This window comes from Myxine glutinosa, chromosome 3 (assembly GCF_964187855.1).
Source record: "Myxine glutinosa chromosome 3, kmMyxGlut1.1, whole genome shotgun sequence".
In the NCBI taxonomy this organism is placed as follows: Eukaryota; Metazoa; Chordata; class Myxini; order Myxiniformes; family Myxinidae; genus Myxine; species Myxine glutinosa.
The window spans coordinates 30454659-30470994 of NC_136263.1; the positions used below are offsets into that span (position 1 = coordinate 30454659).

The window sequence follows — 16336 nt, forward strand, 5'->3', positions numbered from 1 at the left end:
GTCAATGTGATATTTCAGTTTTTTCTTTTTAATAAATTTGGAAAACTTTCTAAAATCCTGTTTTCTCTTTGTTATCATGGGGTATTGAGTGTAGATTGATGAGGGAAAAATGAATTTAAACGATTTCAGCATAAGGCTGCAACATAACAAAATGTGAAAAAAGTGAAGGGGTCTGAATACTTTCTGAATGCAATATATATATATATATATATATATATATATATATATATATATATATATATATATATATATATATATATATATATATATATATATATATATATACAGTATATATATATATATATATATATATATATATATATATATATATATATATATATATACATACACACACATGTAGTGTGTGTAGTGTACATATATATGTATACATGTAATGTGTGTCATGTACATATATATTTATACATGTAATGTGTGTGGTGTATATGTGTATATATATAAGCAACTTAAACACAATCACTGCATCTGTTTCACAGCAATCTGTCTGGAAGTGCAGGTCTCCTCAATGATCCATTAAGAGGGCAAGGTGACGTTTGTTTATTTGCTGCCACTCAGGATCTCAACCCGAGCTTGACACAACACTTTCTTGTTTATATTTAAGTCACCTGTCAAGACGTTTAGATTTGGCCCCTGAACACATTCTGGGCTGCCAAGATAGCCTCGGGGCATGTGCACTCGTCTTTGCCCGGGTTTGAATCCCGACACAGGTATGAGCTCTCACTCTGGTGTTCTGCAGACAGGGTGAGGAATCGATGTGTGTGCTGTCCCTCGGATGGCCATTAAACTGGAGGACATGTCTACCCCACTTGTTGGTCGTGGAACTTAAAAGATCCCCATGGTGTTGTTCATCAAATAGGAGGGAAGTTATCGTCGGCACAATCAACAAATTACTAACTCGTTCCTAAATTGTGGAGAGCAACTGGTCTAGCCTGGTCTGGTCTTTCTTGGATACCCTTTGGCACCAGGTTACCCTGCTTGCCATCTCAGCATTCTTGTTGTTCGGGCTTCAGCATCCTCACGACCACTCACCTTCAACATCATGAACACGTTTCTGATTTCCTGGATATAAAAACGAACATTTATTGAATAACTTGTTTCGTTTCTTAACAGGGTTGAAACATTGCTCGATGTGAACTTCTAATGCACAAGACAATGAAGGCAAGCCATGCTTGGGGTTTCACCATTCAGACATATTGATGTCGTTAACTTGATTTTTTAAAAACAGAACATTTATCCAAAATCTGAATAAACAATGCTTGAAGTGATGTTTTGTCAATATCCTAAGTATTTCAAGATTGTGAACAACATGCCAAAGATACTCGCCAAGATAAAAATGGTATGGAAAAACAATTATACATTTATTTATTTACTTATTTATCATGGAGGGGAGTAAATGCAGATCAAATGGCGTGTGGTTTTATTGTTCGTAATTATAATCTATATATAATGGAGCAAGTGTTTGTATGTATGTATGTATGTATGTATGTATGTATGTATGTATGTGTATGTATGTATGTATGACCGCTCTTCACCCAATGGTGGACAGCTGACCTGACTCCACCCACAAATGTAACCTCAAATACTTAACCTAAAGTACCCAGAGGACCCAAAAGACCATACCCCGTCCCCCCCTCAACACCCAGAAGACTTACAAGACCGTGAAGACCCAGAGGACCCTAATAACCCTAAATACCGCAAAATACCACAAGGACCCAAAGGACCCAGAGGAACCAAAAGTCCCCAAAGACTAAAAAGACTGAAAATACCCCGAAGACCCAATGGACCCCAAAGACCCCAAAGACCCAAAATATTGAAAAGACCCAATGGACCCCAAAGATCCAACATACCCCCAAAGACCCTGAAGACCTAAAATGGCCCAAAGACTGAAAATATTCAAAAGACCCTTAACAACCCCTGAAGACCCAAAAGACCCAAGAAGACCCAAGATAAATGTGAGGGGTGGTGGAGTGGGGTGAGGGGTGTGGTTTGGTTTGGTCATCGGTATTGTTAGGTAGGGTGATGGTGAAGGAGGATTGTGGGGGGAAGGTGGAGTGGGGTTGTTACGGGTATTGTTAGCTAGGGTGACGGTTGATAGGGGATTGGAGGAGGTTGGTGAAGGTGGGTGGGGGTGGAGGGGGTTGTGTCATGGGTATTGTTAGCTTGGGTGATGGTTGATAGGGGATTGTGACTGCGACACCCTGCCAGGACCAAAAACAACACTTGGCAAAGGCGGATGAGCTCCCATAGGGAGCCAATGGCTATCTAGTAAGGAGATGGTCTCTCCTAAAAAAAAAACACCCGTTTGGTTTGGAGTGGTTCAACTCATACCAAAGTCATTTTAAAAATGTTACATGCTGCTTCCTTGCTTGAAAAGGACAGAGCACGGAAAATCCCCATTGGTTGGCATCCATGGGTAGGAGGAAATTCCACGAGGAAATGCCCCACTTCGTACGGTGAGAAAAGCAGCACCATTGTGACGTCGCAGGTACCCAGGGCATCCCTAGAAGTGACGGCAGTGACGACACTCACCCCAAGCTCAGTGGCTATGTTAAGTGTTTGTCTCATCAGTATGTCCGTGTTTGTGTACGTGTGTGTGAGAGCTCTATTATGAGCCTTAGCCCAAATAAAAAATAAATTTAAAAAAATCCGTTCACATCTTTTTGAAATATCTTACTATAATTCACCAAATGTCTGTCTGTTCCCAGGTACCGCAAAAACGGCTGAACCGATCGCAACGAAATTTTGGGTGGGTATTCCTGGGACCCCCTGGAGTAAAATAGGCTATATTGTTTTTTCAATTTTTTTCCCAATTTTCCAGTTTTTCCAAACACGATGGAATAATATTTACCGATATGAACAGTGATGTGGCTTTTATTGAAATTCTACACATACTGTTAAGATTTTGATGATTTGCGTGTGATATGATTTAACGGATGTGTATATAAATCGTTTAAAATAAAAAAAGCCTTCAATTTCTGATATTTTTCCTTTTCATTTGGGCCTTCCAATTGAAGCCCCACTCATAGTGCGGGTACCGTTGCTAATCATTATAATGTATCGTTTTGGGTCCCATCCCTCAATGGTGAAAATCACTTCAAAACTACAAACGGCACTTGGTAGAGCACATACTTCTGCCAGGCTGACCAGTTGATGTTTTGTATCCCACAGATAGGCCTGATTTGTATCCGGACATGAACCAAAATCCAATCGCCTTGTTCTTGCCACCTAACCAACTCATCCACCAGCTTTTGTCATAATCCGTCCACAACGTTTTGAAATATCATGCGATATATAGTTTTTAACACCATCCTTCATTGGTGAAGAATCACTTCAAAAAAAAACATCAGATCGGGATCCGGATCTGGATCTTCACCAAAATTGAATCAATTCGTTCTTGTCACACACCCAGGCTGTCCACCAAGTTTCGGCTGAAACTATCCATAGCTTTTTTGAGATATCGTGCTCCATATCGTTTCTGGCCCTATCACTCAATGGTTAAGATTCACTTCAAAAAAAATCTTAGGATCCAAATCCAGTTGTTCACCAAACCCTAACCAAGTCGTCCTTGTCATATACCCAACCTACCCACCAAATTGTATCCGAATCCGTCCTCAACTTTTTGAGATATCCTGCTCAGAGACAGACAAACAAACCGACAGACAAACAGACAGGGGTGAAACCATAACCTGTGTCCACCTTCGGTGGCGTAGGTAATGATGGAGAACATCATAATTTGGTGAACAAACGCATTGCCTCCACTGTGCTACACAGCAAGTACAACTATTACATGAACGATCCTCACCTGCTCACCTTCTCAAAGTCCAGGCAGGTTGCTCACCTGGAGTCAATCGTCCCCTTATGACCCCGATTGTGGAATCATCTCCTTTTGACCATTGTCCCATCCATGGACATCCACGATCTCTTCTGCACACAATTCTTTCCATTCTCTTACTCTCTAGGTCATTGGTGCTCGTTTTTGTGTTTGTCCTCCTTTCCTCCATGCATGTCCATCCCCAAAACCCTTTCTAGTTTATGAAGCTGCTGCCCATTGTCGTTTAGCTTTTCTATGAGCCGAGACCCTTGTACAGGAACGAAAGAAAAATATATTCCAAGTCCTGTATGACAATAGTTTGAACTAGAACACAGAATAAGATTTCTATTGACAAACGTCATTTCTTTCATAACCACCAAGAGAGGATCGCACAACAGAGAATGTAAAAGGCCAACCGATCGAGGTTTTGTCAATAGGACAAAGGGTCAGAGAGTGTAACGTTTCAGCCACACAGCAGCCATCATCGGGGGACAGCACGGGCCAAGTTTCTGGGAGTAAAGTTCTTTACGACTCTCTGCTTTCTTGCTCTTGTGATCCTGGTGATTTCAGAGTCGCCCAACTACAAACCGTCATCACCCAGGTGTCTCACTTTCCCTCACAAAACAAACTTTATTTGGATTATTGTACTCTGCCCCTCGCTATTCCATCTCGAGGCGCACCACGATGTCAATGCCGGACGCCGAAGTGGGCCTGGTGATGACACACACCGAAAGGGCGTACTCAGTTTTCAATCCATTTGTTTGTTTTCTTTCTTTCTTGTTTGTTTCTTTCTTACTTGTTTTTTTTGTTTGTCCAGGCGATATCTCAGCCATCCTTTGAGCTAGGAAGCTGAAATTTCGGCACAATAGTGAGCAAGTGCTTTGGCAAAAACATTATTTTGATTTTTTTATTAATCAATTAATTGATTAATTATTTAATTAATTATTATCGATTGATTTAATCACTAATTTATTTTCATTTTCATTTGGGCAATATTGCAGACACATTTTGAGCTAGGAAGCTGATATTCGGACATGACAATGACCAAGTGATTTGGCTACAAATGGTATTTTTGATTTATTGATTAAACAATAAATTAATTAATCGATCAGTTAATTATTTATTTTCTCTCATTTGGGCAATATCGCAGGCACATTTTGAGCTAGGAAGCTGATATTCGGACACGGCAATGACCAAGTGATTTGGCTTCAAATGGTATTTTTGCTTTATTGATCAATTAATCGATTAATTATTTATTGATTAATCAGTTAATTATTTATTTTTCGATTAATTACTTCATTTTCAAAAAGTTACACATTCGGATGAAACTGTGGTAGTTCAGCTATGCTATTAGCCGACTGATTAAGAATGTAATTATTTTATGATTATTATTTATTTATTTTAATTACCCAATTAATCAATTAATCAATCAAATATTGTACACCTCACCCTCCCAACTCCATCTCCATGTGCTGCATGGCGTCATCGTCGGTCACCGAAAGCGCCCCGGCAATGTCGCGCTCCGGAAGATATGTTATTTATTTCTTTAGCATGGGTGCGGTGCTCTTTGCATGTAGCTCCACTTGTTTTTCAGTCACACTCAATGGAACTTTGTCAGATCGCCAACATCTTATGATGGTCAAAAGTGCAATACCTTCTTGCTTCCGCAACACATGTTCAAATGTCTCTTTTCGCTGTACTGAGTAAAGTGAACTTGTTCTTTTATTTTCCACAAAGGGAAGTTTGAGGAAATTGGCAAAGCATCACGTATGGAATGAAATTCAAACCTCATCTGTGTAGACTCCATGTTACAAATATGTGCCCAAAACAACTTTCTTCCAGGCAGTCGATCCAGCATACATACAGGTGGCCTACTAGCTTGGGATTTTAAGCTAATTAATTAATCAATAAGCCGACGCTAATCCTAATACTACAGGTTCAAATGTTCAAGACTGTTGCTTTAAATTATGGGCTTATTAATTATGACACAGTTCCCTTAGGGTATTAGTCTGAAGAAATGTCCATGTTGTGACAGTGAGACCAGAACTTGTTCATTCCCCAACCGAGCCCTTGCTTATCCAACCAGACTGCAGCTGCATCCAATATTTGCTTGGGATACACTCCACATTCCAAACTGCAAACTGCACGTACGCACCTGGGCAGGTGGCTTTGATCATTTCCATGATGTAACAGAAATCATGTGAGATCATTAGGAATGGCAAAGGGATGAATGGCGAAGTGGATGATCGAGTACATGTTATAGAGTGACACTGACCGCACATGACCATGTTAACTGGGATGCATTATTAGAATGTTGTTCCAGGTAAACATTTGCTTTGTTTCATCATGAGCAAACTTATTGGAAAACACGAGATAATGCTGTTTGTTGAGCCGTAATTGGTATGTACATTGTACATAGTTGAGTTATGAAGCAATGTTAAATTTCCTCTCAAAATGCAACGCGTTGACAAGTTCCACCGCAGTTTACAAAGTCAAATAGCCAGGGACGTTTTCTTTTTAAATAATTATACTCCCACCCCCTGCCCCCACATCGCCTAACTCGCCCTCCCCTTTTCTGTGTGAAAATGTGTTAGTTAATATGGAAGAGCTTCAACATCGTGACAGTATCTTGTATAGACTAGAAAACATTTTTGAAGCACAACCATACACGTCATGGTTATTAAGGTCCCAGGAGGAGACATTAAGTGTTTAGTTTTGGTGTCCATGGTGTCCTGCTTTTTGAGGAATCATTTTAAAATCATCAATAAAATGAAATTATATATATATATACACACATATATATATATACATATACATATACATACATACATCCGCTGAACTTGGGGACGACTAAGAAGAAGACCTTTGTTGGTCGAAAGCTTATCGAGAATTAAAAATCGACCGTCCTGAAGCTACGTCCGCGTCTGATTTAATCTCCCGATCTCACACACACACACACACACACACACACACACACACACACACACACACACACACACACACACACACACACACACACACACACACACACACACACACACACACACACACACACGCACACACACACACACACACACACGCACACACACGACCAAAAGTTTGTGGACACCCGAACATCGAACATCTCATTCCAAAATCATGGGCATTAACATGGAGTTGGTCCCCCCCCCCCCCCCAACCCCCCCTTCCCCACCTCACTCCCCTTTGCTGCTATAACAGCCTACACTCTTCTGGGAAGGCTTTCCACTTGATATTGGAGCATTGCTGTGGGGATTTGCTTCCATTCAGCCACAAGAGCATTAGTGAGGTCGGGCAATGATGTTGGGCGATTAGGCCTGGCTCGCAGTCGGCGTTCCAATTCATCTTAAAGGTGTTCGATGGAGTTGAGGTCAGGGCTCTGTGCAGGCCAGTCAAGTTCTTCCACACCGATCTCGAAAAACCATTTCTGTATGGACCTCACTTTGTGCACAGAGGCATTGTCATCCTGAAACAGGAAAGGACCTTGCCCAAACTGTTGCCACAAAGTTGGAAGCACACCATCGTCTAGAATGTCATTGTATGCTGTAGCATTAAGATTTCCCTTCACTGGAACTGAGGGGCCTAGCCCGAACCATGAAAAACAGCCTGAGACCATTATTCCTCCTCCACCAAACTTTACAGTTGGCACTATGCATTCGGGCAGGTAGCGTTCTCCTGGCATCCGCCAAACCCAGTTTCGTCCGTCGTACTGCCAGATGGTGAAGCGCGATTCATCACTCCAGAGAATGTGTTTCCACTGTTCCAGAGTCCAATGCCGGCGAGCGTTACACCACTCCAGCCGACGATTGGCATTGCGCATAGTGATCTTGGGCTTGTGTGCGGCTGCTCGGCCATGGAAACCCATTTCCTGAAGATCCCGACGAACAGTTGTTGTGCTGACGTTGCTTCCAAAGACAGTTTGGAACTTGGTGGTGAGTGTTGCAACCAAGGGCAGACGATTTTTACGCGCTCCAGTCTTCAGCACTATGCGGTCCCGTACTGTGGGCTTGTGTGGCCTACCACTTCGTGGCTGAGCTGTTGTTGCTCCTCCAGTTTTCCACTTCACAATAACAGCACTTTTAGTTGACTGGGGCAGCTCTCGCAGGGCAGAAATTTGATGAACTGACTTGTTGGAAAAGTGCCACACATTCACACATAAAATCTTCAGTTATTCTTATTTTGTCGTGTTTGTTTTCTTGTATTTTAAAGTTCTGTGGTACCAAACATCTGTTCATTTATCTTGAAAATGTGTTTAAAAATTATTTTATTTTTATTTTTATTATTATTATTATTATGGGTGTTCTTATTTATTTCCTTCAGTGAACAAAGTTCATACATTGCCCAACTTGACACATTTTCTTTTACCAGTCATGAGAATCACTGTTTTGAAAATTTCTCGTAAAACCCCTTTGTTGCTCTTTAAATATAAGGTTGATGGTCTTAAATTTTTTTGCCATTCTAATTGTAACTCAGTGTTTTGGATAATAAGGGCCTAACTTGAACAATGTGGAAGTTTTCTACAATAAACGGATTGCCACGATGCTTACCACAAATGGCAAGGACCATGCCAAACCACGGGCCACCTCATGTTCCTTTCATGTAGCTACTTTGTGGACAGCTGCATCTCATTATTCGAGCTTTTGTGTTTGAACATTGAATCCTATGCATCTCAACGCAGCCAAGGATAATAGGTTTGGGATTTATTCCGTCCTTATTTGTTGATTTGTTCCACCTGTAACCAATTCCCACCACCATCAACACTTTGTTTCAAGATCTCCACAGGTTATCGTCCAGGTGTAATATGATACGTTTCCAGGTGTAATCTTGCACAAACAGCAGTTGAAAAATGAAATGTCCAACTAAACAATATCTAAGGTTGTTCCATATGAGAGTAGGAAAACATTTTGAAATAGCTTGCTGATATATCTCAAACACCACATGATCTGAGATAAAGCAAGAAAACTGACTGTTTGTTTGAACTGATGGTTTGTTTTTTGATTGAAAACTGAACTGATGGTTTGTTTTCTCCTTCTTTCTTTCACAATAACACAATTGGCAAATATTTTCTATCTGTACAAATTTTTGTTCATTATGATAGGCTTTATCACATGAAGAAGAAGAACTATGTATTAAATCATCAGGACGTTGACCGAGGTATGCTAACCACTATGAGAAGCAAGGAGAGGGGAAGCTGTTTCGGATGTTTAACCCTTCAACCTTTATTAGAGCAAAGGAAGGAGAAGTGATAGGAGTAGGGTTAATATAAAGTGGTGATGAGTCAGAGGTGGGTGGGACAGAGCGGAGTCGGGAATCAGGGAGCACAATCGAGTGAGAATGTGGTTCAGGGGTTAAAGGTCAAGGGAACTGGGACTGGAAGAAAAGTGCAAACAATAATATCGAAAAAAACAGATGTCGAAAGGATTAGTTAAACTAGAGCAACTTAAAAATTAATCCAAAGAAATAATAATTACATAAGATAAAAATAAAAGAATACTAATAACGATGTACCAAAATAGCAAATAAAAAATTGAAACTATAATGTTTTAAAATGAATAATCACAATTAAAATAAAAAACTAAAATTAAAACAAAAAAATTAAAATAACTGTTAATACCAAATCAAATTAAATTAAAAAACTAAAAAAATTAAATAACCTCTGGAACAAACTCCCTCACTCTCTTCAATCCCACTCCTCCTTCCAGGTCTTTAAAACAGCTGTTCACCACCTAGTGGAGAGGGTGACTGTGACACCTTGCCAGGATTAAAAACACCTGTTGTGGATAAAGTGTGGATCAGTTGAAGGGAGCCAACGGTGGTCTTTCTGTCTTCTACCGACTCCTCTCTGGCCTAGCCCCCCAGCTCTATCTGTGCTCTGTCCCCCAAATATTCCTACAGGTCGCACAAGAAGTGCCTGCAACCCTCTTACAGTTAAACTGCCAAAATCAAGACTCTCTGCTCACCTTCACTCTTTCATTCCTCTTTTCTCCTGCCTCTGGAACAAACTCTCTCACTCTCTTCAATCCCACTCCTCCCTCCAGGTCTTTAAAACAGCTGTTCACCACCATCTCTTATCTTCCCCCATCCAAAACCTTGATCTTTTTCTACCCCCGTTAACTCACCCCAGATCCACTTTTTAGAAATCCCGACTTCTTTCCTGAAAGTCCTAGCAGTGTCCATGTTTTATCCCCCCCCCCCCCCCGCCTCCCCCCCCCCTTCCCATGCCTTATCCCCCCAAGCCCTCTCCCTCCCACAAATCTCCTGATGTCCCTGTTCTCTGCTGTTGTACTTGTGTGCAGCTGTTCATCTTGTCTCCCGCTCCCTTTATTGTATGTTTTGTGTGTCCTTTTTTAAAATGTTAGCTCTTACACGAGCCTCGATCTTGTATACAAAAAAATGTAAAAAATTAAAAACTGGAAAGAGAAAAAAGTAGGAGACTAGAACTGCACTCGATAGAGCGCTTACCTCCTCCAGGCTGAACAGTTTATGGTTTGTATCGCAATGATAGGCCGGATCTGATTTCGGACCTGAACCAAAATGTAATCGGCTCGTTATTGTCACCTAACCAACTCACCATCAAGTTTAGTCATAAGTCATCCATAACTGTTTTTAATATCATGTTATATCTCGCTTTTCGCACGATCTCTCAATGGTGAAGAATCACGTAAAAATTAAATAATTCTCGCATCCGAATCCATATTCAGATCTTCACCAAAATCAAATCGATTCGTCCTCGTCACACACTCAGCCTGTCTGCCAAGTTTCATCCAAATCCGTCCATACCTTTTTGAGATATCGTGCTATATATCGGTTTTAGCCCAATCACTTAATGATGACGAATCACTTCAAAAATTTTCTGACCCGGATCCGGATTCGAATCTGCACCAAAATCTAATAATTTCGTCCTTGTCACATACGCTACATCTCTGCCAAATTTAGTCCGAATCCTCCCACAACTTTTTGAGACATCTTGTTCACAAACAATCAGACCGACAGACAGGGGTGAAAACATAACTTCCATCCACCTTTGGTGGCGGAGGTAATAAGCAGAGAACAAAAGGCGTTCGTCCGACTCACCGTTGGGTCCCGCTCCCCACCGACAAGACCTTGCACAGCTCCGTCGTTCAGCAACAAAACACGCACGGAACTGCTTTCGCTGTCGGCCACGAAGAGGCAAGGTCCGTGTGCACTCTGCCCAAGGCTAATGCCCGACGGTTGAGCGAAGCCAGCCTTATGCGGGTACATGTTGTTCCGATTCTCTTCTCTTCCACTACCGGCCAGGCGTACGCATGCACCACTGTTAACTTTCCTGCACACAGAAAAACAAGGAGCTAATACCGTAGGTCCAACATCTTTTTGGGTGGTATGAGGAATATATCTGTGTAATATGAAAGCTAAATCGTGAACAGTTTTTGAAATACCACGTACACAAGCCAAGTTACCGAGATGGTTGCCAGGGCAACATAATTCAGCCAATCACAGTCGTCATCTAATCAGGTTGAGATAACGTCATGAAGAATAGATATCTTCAATATGAAAGCTAAATGTTCAAAGGTTTTTGAAATATCGCGTACACAAAAGTACATGGACAAATGATCGGTTGATTGGGTGTCTGTTGGTCGGTCGGATGCTCATTTTAATGTCTCCCATCTCCGACTTTGTCAGTGGGGCAGGGAACAAAAACATATATGTTATCACGTGTCCGCATCTTCATAGTCCACAGTGATGCTGGGCGATTTCGCCCAAAGATTACAACTGATAGCCCAGCAGATAAGTGAAATATTTGAGAGGGTTGTGCGCTTGATAATACAAGCATGACATTTGGCATACAGGTAGGGAATCTAGGAATTCTTATTTATCTAGGAATTTTCTTATACAGGAATCTAGGAATATTTATCTAGGACTTATCACTTATCTAGGAATTCTTTTTAGCCATAGGTGCATCGCAGATTTGTCCTATTCTGGCTGTGGTGGCCCATTTCCAATATGGCTGTCAGTGCGTTATATGAGGAATCTGTCTATGGCAACACTGTTCGAGAGTGAATGTAATCAAGGTAATATGTGTTGCTTAAATCCATGCACTTGTTGCAGGTAGATACTAAGTAATGTGTAATGCCCGATATATTCACTGGTTGCCATACACCGCGTGACATATCTGTGAACATTGATGCTAATCAAATAATTCCCACCCAGAGGAGTAGAAAAACCAGAGGAAAACAAAATATCGGAAAAGAAGACGCGTATGCAATCATTATAACTCACACTGCATGCCTGCATTTTGTGATTAGCGATGGCAAAGTGCCATCTGAAGTACGGTACATGGATATCTTGAATCATCTCTCTGTAATCTATACAGGATGTTTCAAAAAAAAAGTGGACGATTTGAACTTTTTTTTCCTTCTTTTTTTAAATACAGAATCGAGGATCGTGAAAGAGCTAACATTTATCACACAAAAAAAAAATCAAACAGACAAACAAAATATATAAAAAGAGGGAGCGGTAGACAAGATGGGGAGAGAAGGGGAAGCACACAAACACAACATTTGAGAGCAGGGACATCGGGAGATGTGTGGGAGGGAGAGGGCTTGGGGGGAGGAGGCGTGGGAAGGGGGGGGGGGGGGGTGGGTGAAGTATAAAACACAAGGACACCAAGGATTTCCAGGAAAGAAGTTGGTATTTCAAAAAAGTGGATTTGGGATGAAATTAGCGGGGGTAGAAAAGATCAAGGTTTTGGATGGGGGAAGATAAGAGATGGTGGTGAACAGCTGTTTTAAAGACCTGGAGGGAGGAGTGGGATTGAAGAGAGTGAGGGAGTTTGTTCCAGAGGCAGGAGAAAAGAGGAATGAAGGAGTGAAGGTGAGCAGAGAGTCTTGATTTTGGCAGTTTAACCATAAGAGGGTTGCAGGCAGATCTTGTGCGACCTGTAGGAATATTTGGGGGACAGAGCGCAGCGAGAGCTGGGGGGGCAAGGCCGGAGAGGAGTCGGTAGAAGACGGAAAGGCCACCAACTTGCCTGCGGTGAGTGAGTGAAAGGCCCTCGGAGGTAGCTTCATCGCGGGAGATTCCAATGATTCTGAACGCTTTGGTTTCAACAGCGTGAAGACGAGCTAGGTGTGAGGCAGGAGCACCAGCCCAGAGCGGAGAGCAGTATTCCATTGAGCTGCGGATGAAAGCCTTGTATGTGGTGAGGAGCTCAGGTGTGCCAAGGAAGGACTTCGCACGACGGAGGATGCCCAGTCGGCGACTGGCTTTGGAGGCCAGATTTGAAATGTGGTTTTCCCAGGAAAGATCATGGCAGATAGTGAGACCCAAAAGCTTGAGTGACAGAACTTCTTGGAGAGGAAAATTACAAAAATTACAAAAGGTTACAAAAAAGGTTACACGTTACAAAAGGTAGCACACATTACAAAAGGTAGCACGTTCGGTGATAAGTTGATGGAAAGCATACACCATGCCATTTTCAAATCACTCATTTATACTCATTGTACTGAAAAAATCAAATGGATTCAAATCCTGGCTGTGGGGCAGAAGTCGATGGCTTCACCTGAAGTGTGCGGTGGGGCAACCTCCTGCATGAACCATGCAAGTCTGAGTTGGTTTGGAGACAGTAGTTGAGTGAGATCAGTGTGGAATCGGTGCAAGACCTCGCGGTACCGCTCGCCGTTGACTGCCACCGTCTTACCATTTGCATCCTCAAACCAATACTGTCCCAGCATACCCCCATCCGGCATTCAAGGCACAGCGCTAGTGGACTTGGGGCCCTTGAGAGACACCTCAGACATCTCCTCAGGAGGCTCATCACCCCAGAAGATGTTTTTGTAATTGTTGTTAGCCCCCATTCAAATGGAAGTGTGCTTCATCAAAACCACAAGGAGTTGATCCAATTTGGGTACCTTTCCATTCGGTCACTGAACCAATCACACATTGCTACTCATCTTGCCATGTCATTCAGAGTTAGTTTATGCCTTAAAGATATGATGTAGGGGTAAAGCTTGAGTTTAGAAGTGAGAATGCGCCACACAGATGAGGCTGAGATCGCCAGTTCTCGGGAACGCCGACGGTGGGACTTCTTAGGACTTTCGGTAGTAGAATCTCTCACAAGATCAATGTTCCCTTGGTCCTTGGTAACACTGGGTGGGCGGCCCCTGTTGCCTTTATTTTGATTTTTCATGCTTCCATGTGCTTTGAGGTGCTCCACAAACTGCTGAACGCTTCCGTCGGATGATCTATTACAGGTGTGAACATTGTAATACTGACAGCCTCGTTGGCGCACCTGCACGCAGGATTTTGTCTCAAACCACAAGGTCACAATTTTCACTTTTTGTTCCACTGTGAACACCATAGTTGATGTAGGGTCGTCCTGACTACTTGCTAGAAAAGGTATACCAACCCCACCATAACCTACAAGAGAGAAGGGTACAGAATTAGAAACGCCAGAATATCAGGTTGTTGAAATAGTCAACTTTTTTGAAACACCCTGTATACTGCAGCTTTCTGTGTAAGGAGAACATCCAGGTTGCTCCACTGCCCAGCTAATTCAAGACGTGATACACATGGAGCAGGTTACAAGAACATAACCACAATCTCATGTGTTTCAGCAAGATTGATTACTTGCCAATAACAAGACAATTGTCACATCTGGATGATGGTGAGGGCATTGAGACAATATTGCAGCACCACAAGGCCAAATACTACAACTCCTGCAGACTTAAGTTTAACAAAAGCAAGCTTCAACGTACAGAGAAATGGAACTTACTTGGAGAAGACAGTGCATACGTCCTCAAGAAGTACACGTCAAAGGTTAAGAGAATCACCCCCCTTCGACTACAAGTTTTTTTGCAACAAATCTGATGCAATGGAACCATTAGGGACCTTGATGTCCGTCTCAGGAAATGTGCTCTCGACCTGGAGGATAAGCTTCCGTTTCCCAAACTAAGCGCTGGTGACTTGATTGCCTAGGATGCCAAGTGCTTGGTCTCTCTGTACAATAGAGCACGAGAAAAAAAAAAAGTCATCCGAAGAGTCGAATGCCAATGCTATCAACCATGGTATGTGCCTGTTGTGTTGTTGTATTTATATTATTAGGTTTACTCTCCATGAAATGGAGAGTAACCTATTATTACTGCTAGAGTTTTTCTTATTATTCTTCCGCCCTATTTTGCACCTCCGAAAACTTCATAATTAATGTTCTCAGCAACCGCTGGTCGGATTGACAGGAAATTTTCATCAAATGATCGTCTTGGCTCCTAGAATTTTTTCATGCTAATTATGACGTCATAGGTCACGTGGTATGGGCGCCATCTTGTAAAACAAATTCAACTTTTCCCCTCTGTATCTCCGCAACGGCTCAATGGAAAAATTTGAGGAATGGCTCATTCTAAAGAACTCTTCAATGGGAACAAAAGACATGTGTATCGAGTATATTAAAAATGCTAACGTTAAGAGGTAAGAATTCGTCAAACAAAAAATTTTCTCCCCCGAATATGGGATTTTTTTCCCATTTACTTCGTTAAAAAAAACACCGTTTTCAAAATATTTCGAAGTCACACGTCACATGGTTCGGTCGCCATCTTGTTTTTCGTGAAAAAACACAAAAAACCCTTTTTCTCCGCAGTGGCTGAACGGATCGAGCCCAAACTTGGCATGCGTATTCGCATACCCATGACGAACAACAAAGTCAGCGAGCACGACCTCATCCGATACATGGTTTCAGAGTTATGACGTTTTAAAGCTCAAACTAGAAATGGAATCACCTCCATAATTTGTGGAGATATCGAGTGGAAACTTTACACAAATGTTCCTCATGGGGGTGTGTTTCAACGTTACTTGAGACGTTTTGATAAGTCACATGGTTTGGCCGCAATAAATAATGGAATTTAAATTTTAAAAAGCTTGTAACTCTTGAACCACTGCATGGATCGACTTGAATTTTTAATGCAATGTAGCTCTCATCAAGCGGAACAAGTGTGCAAAATTTCAAGATGATTGGATGTACGGTCTCGAAGCTATAAGTCTTTATTGTTGAAAGAAGAAGAAACACACCATTTTGTCCTTCCAGGCCACGTCTCCCAGTGCTATTGCCATTTTAAGTTTTAATTTCCTTTAAAAAACATTTTCTCTGCAATAATAGGGCCGATTGAGATAAAATTTTCACCATAGGAGGGAATCGATCTGTAGAATATTTTAATGGTAATTATGATGTCGCAGGTCACGTGGTTCGGCCGCCATATTGTTTTTCATGAAAACACGAAAACCCCTTTTTCTCTGCAACGGCTGAACAGATCGAGGCCAAACTTTGCAAGCAGAATCGCATACCCATGACGAACAAAAAAGTCAACGAGCACGACATCATTCGACACATGGTTTCAGAGTTATGACGTTTTAAAGCATGAACCTTTAAAACCTAGCTCCTCCCTCATTTTTGATCCAATCGAGGAGAAAATTCACAGATCTGTTTAGCATGTCAGTCTACTAAAATGTCATTTTGGAATT

General features: G+C 41.7%; 1 protein-coding gene across 3 annotated transcripts in view; it reads right to left on the reverse strand.

Moving 5' to 3' along the window:
• Nucleotides 1-16336, reverse strand: part of NHLRC2 (NHL repeat containing 2) — a 277896-nt gene that overhangs the window by 49649 nt on the left and 211911 nt on the right. For all 3 annotated transcript variants that reach the window (XM_078773794.1, XM_078773795.1, XM_078773793.1), the window contains one exon: nucleotides 10922-11153. In XM_078773794.1, the coding sequence (XP_078629920.1) occupies nucleotides 10922-11153 (232 nt within the window). The remainder of the gene's footprint in view (nucleotides 1-10921; nucleotides 11154-16336) is intronic.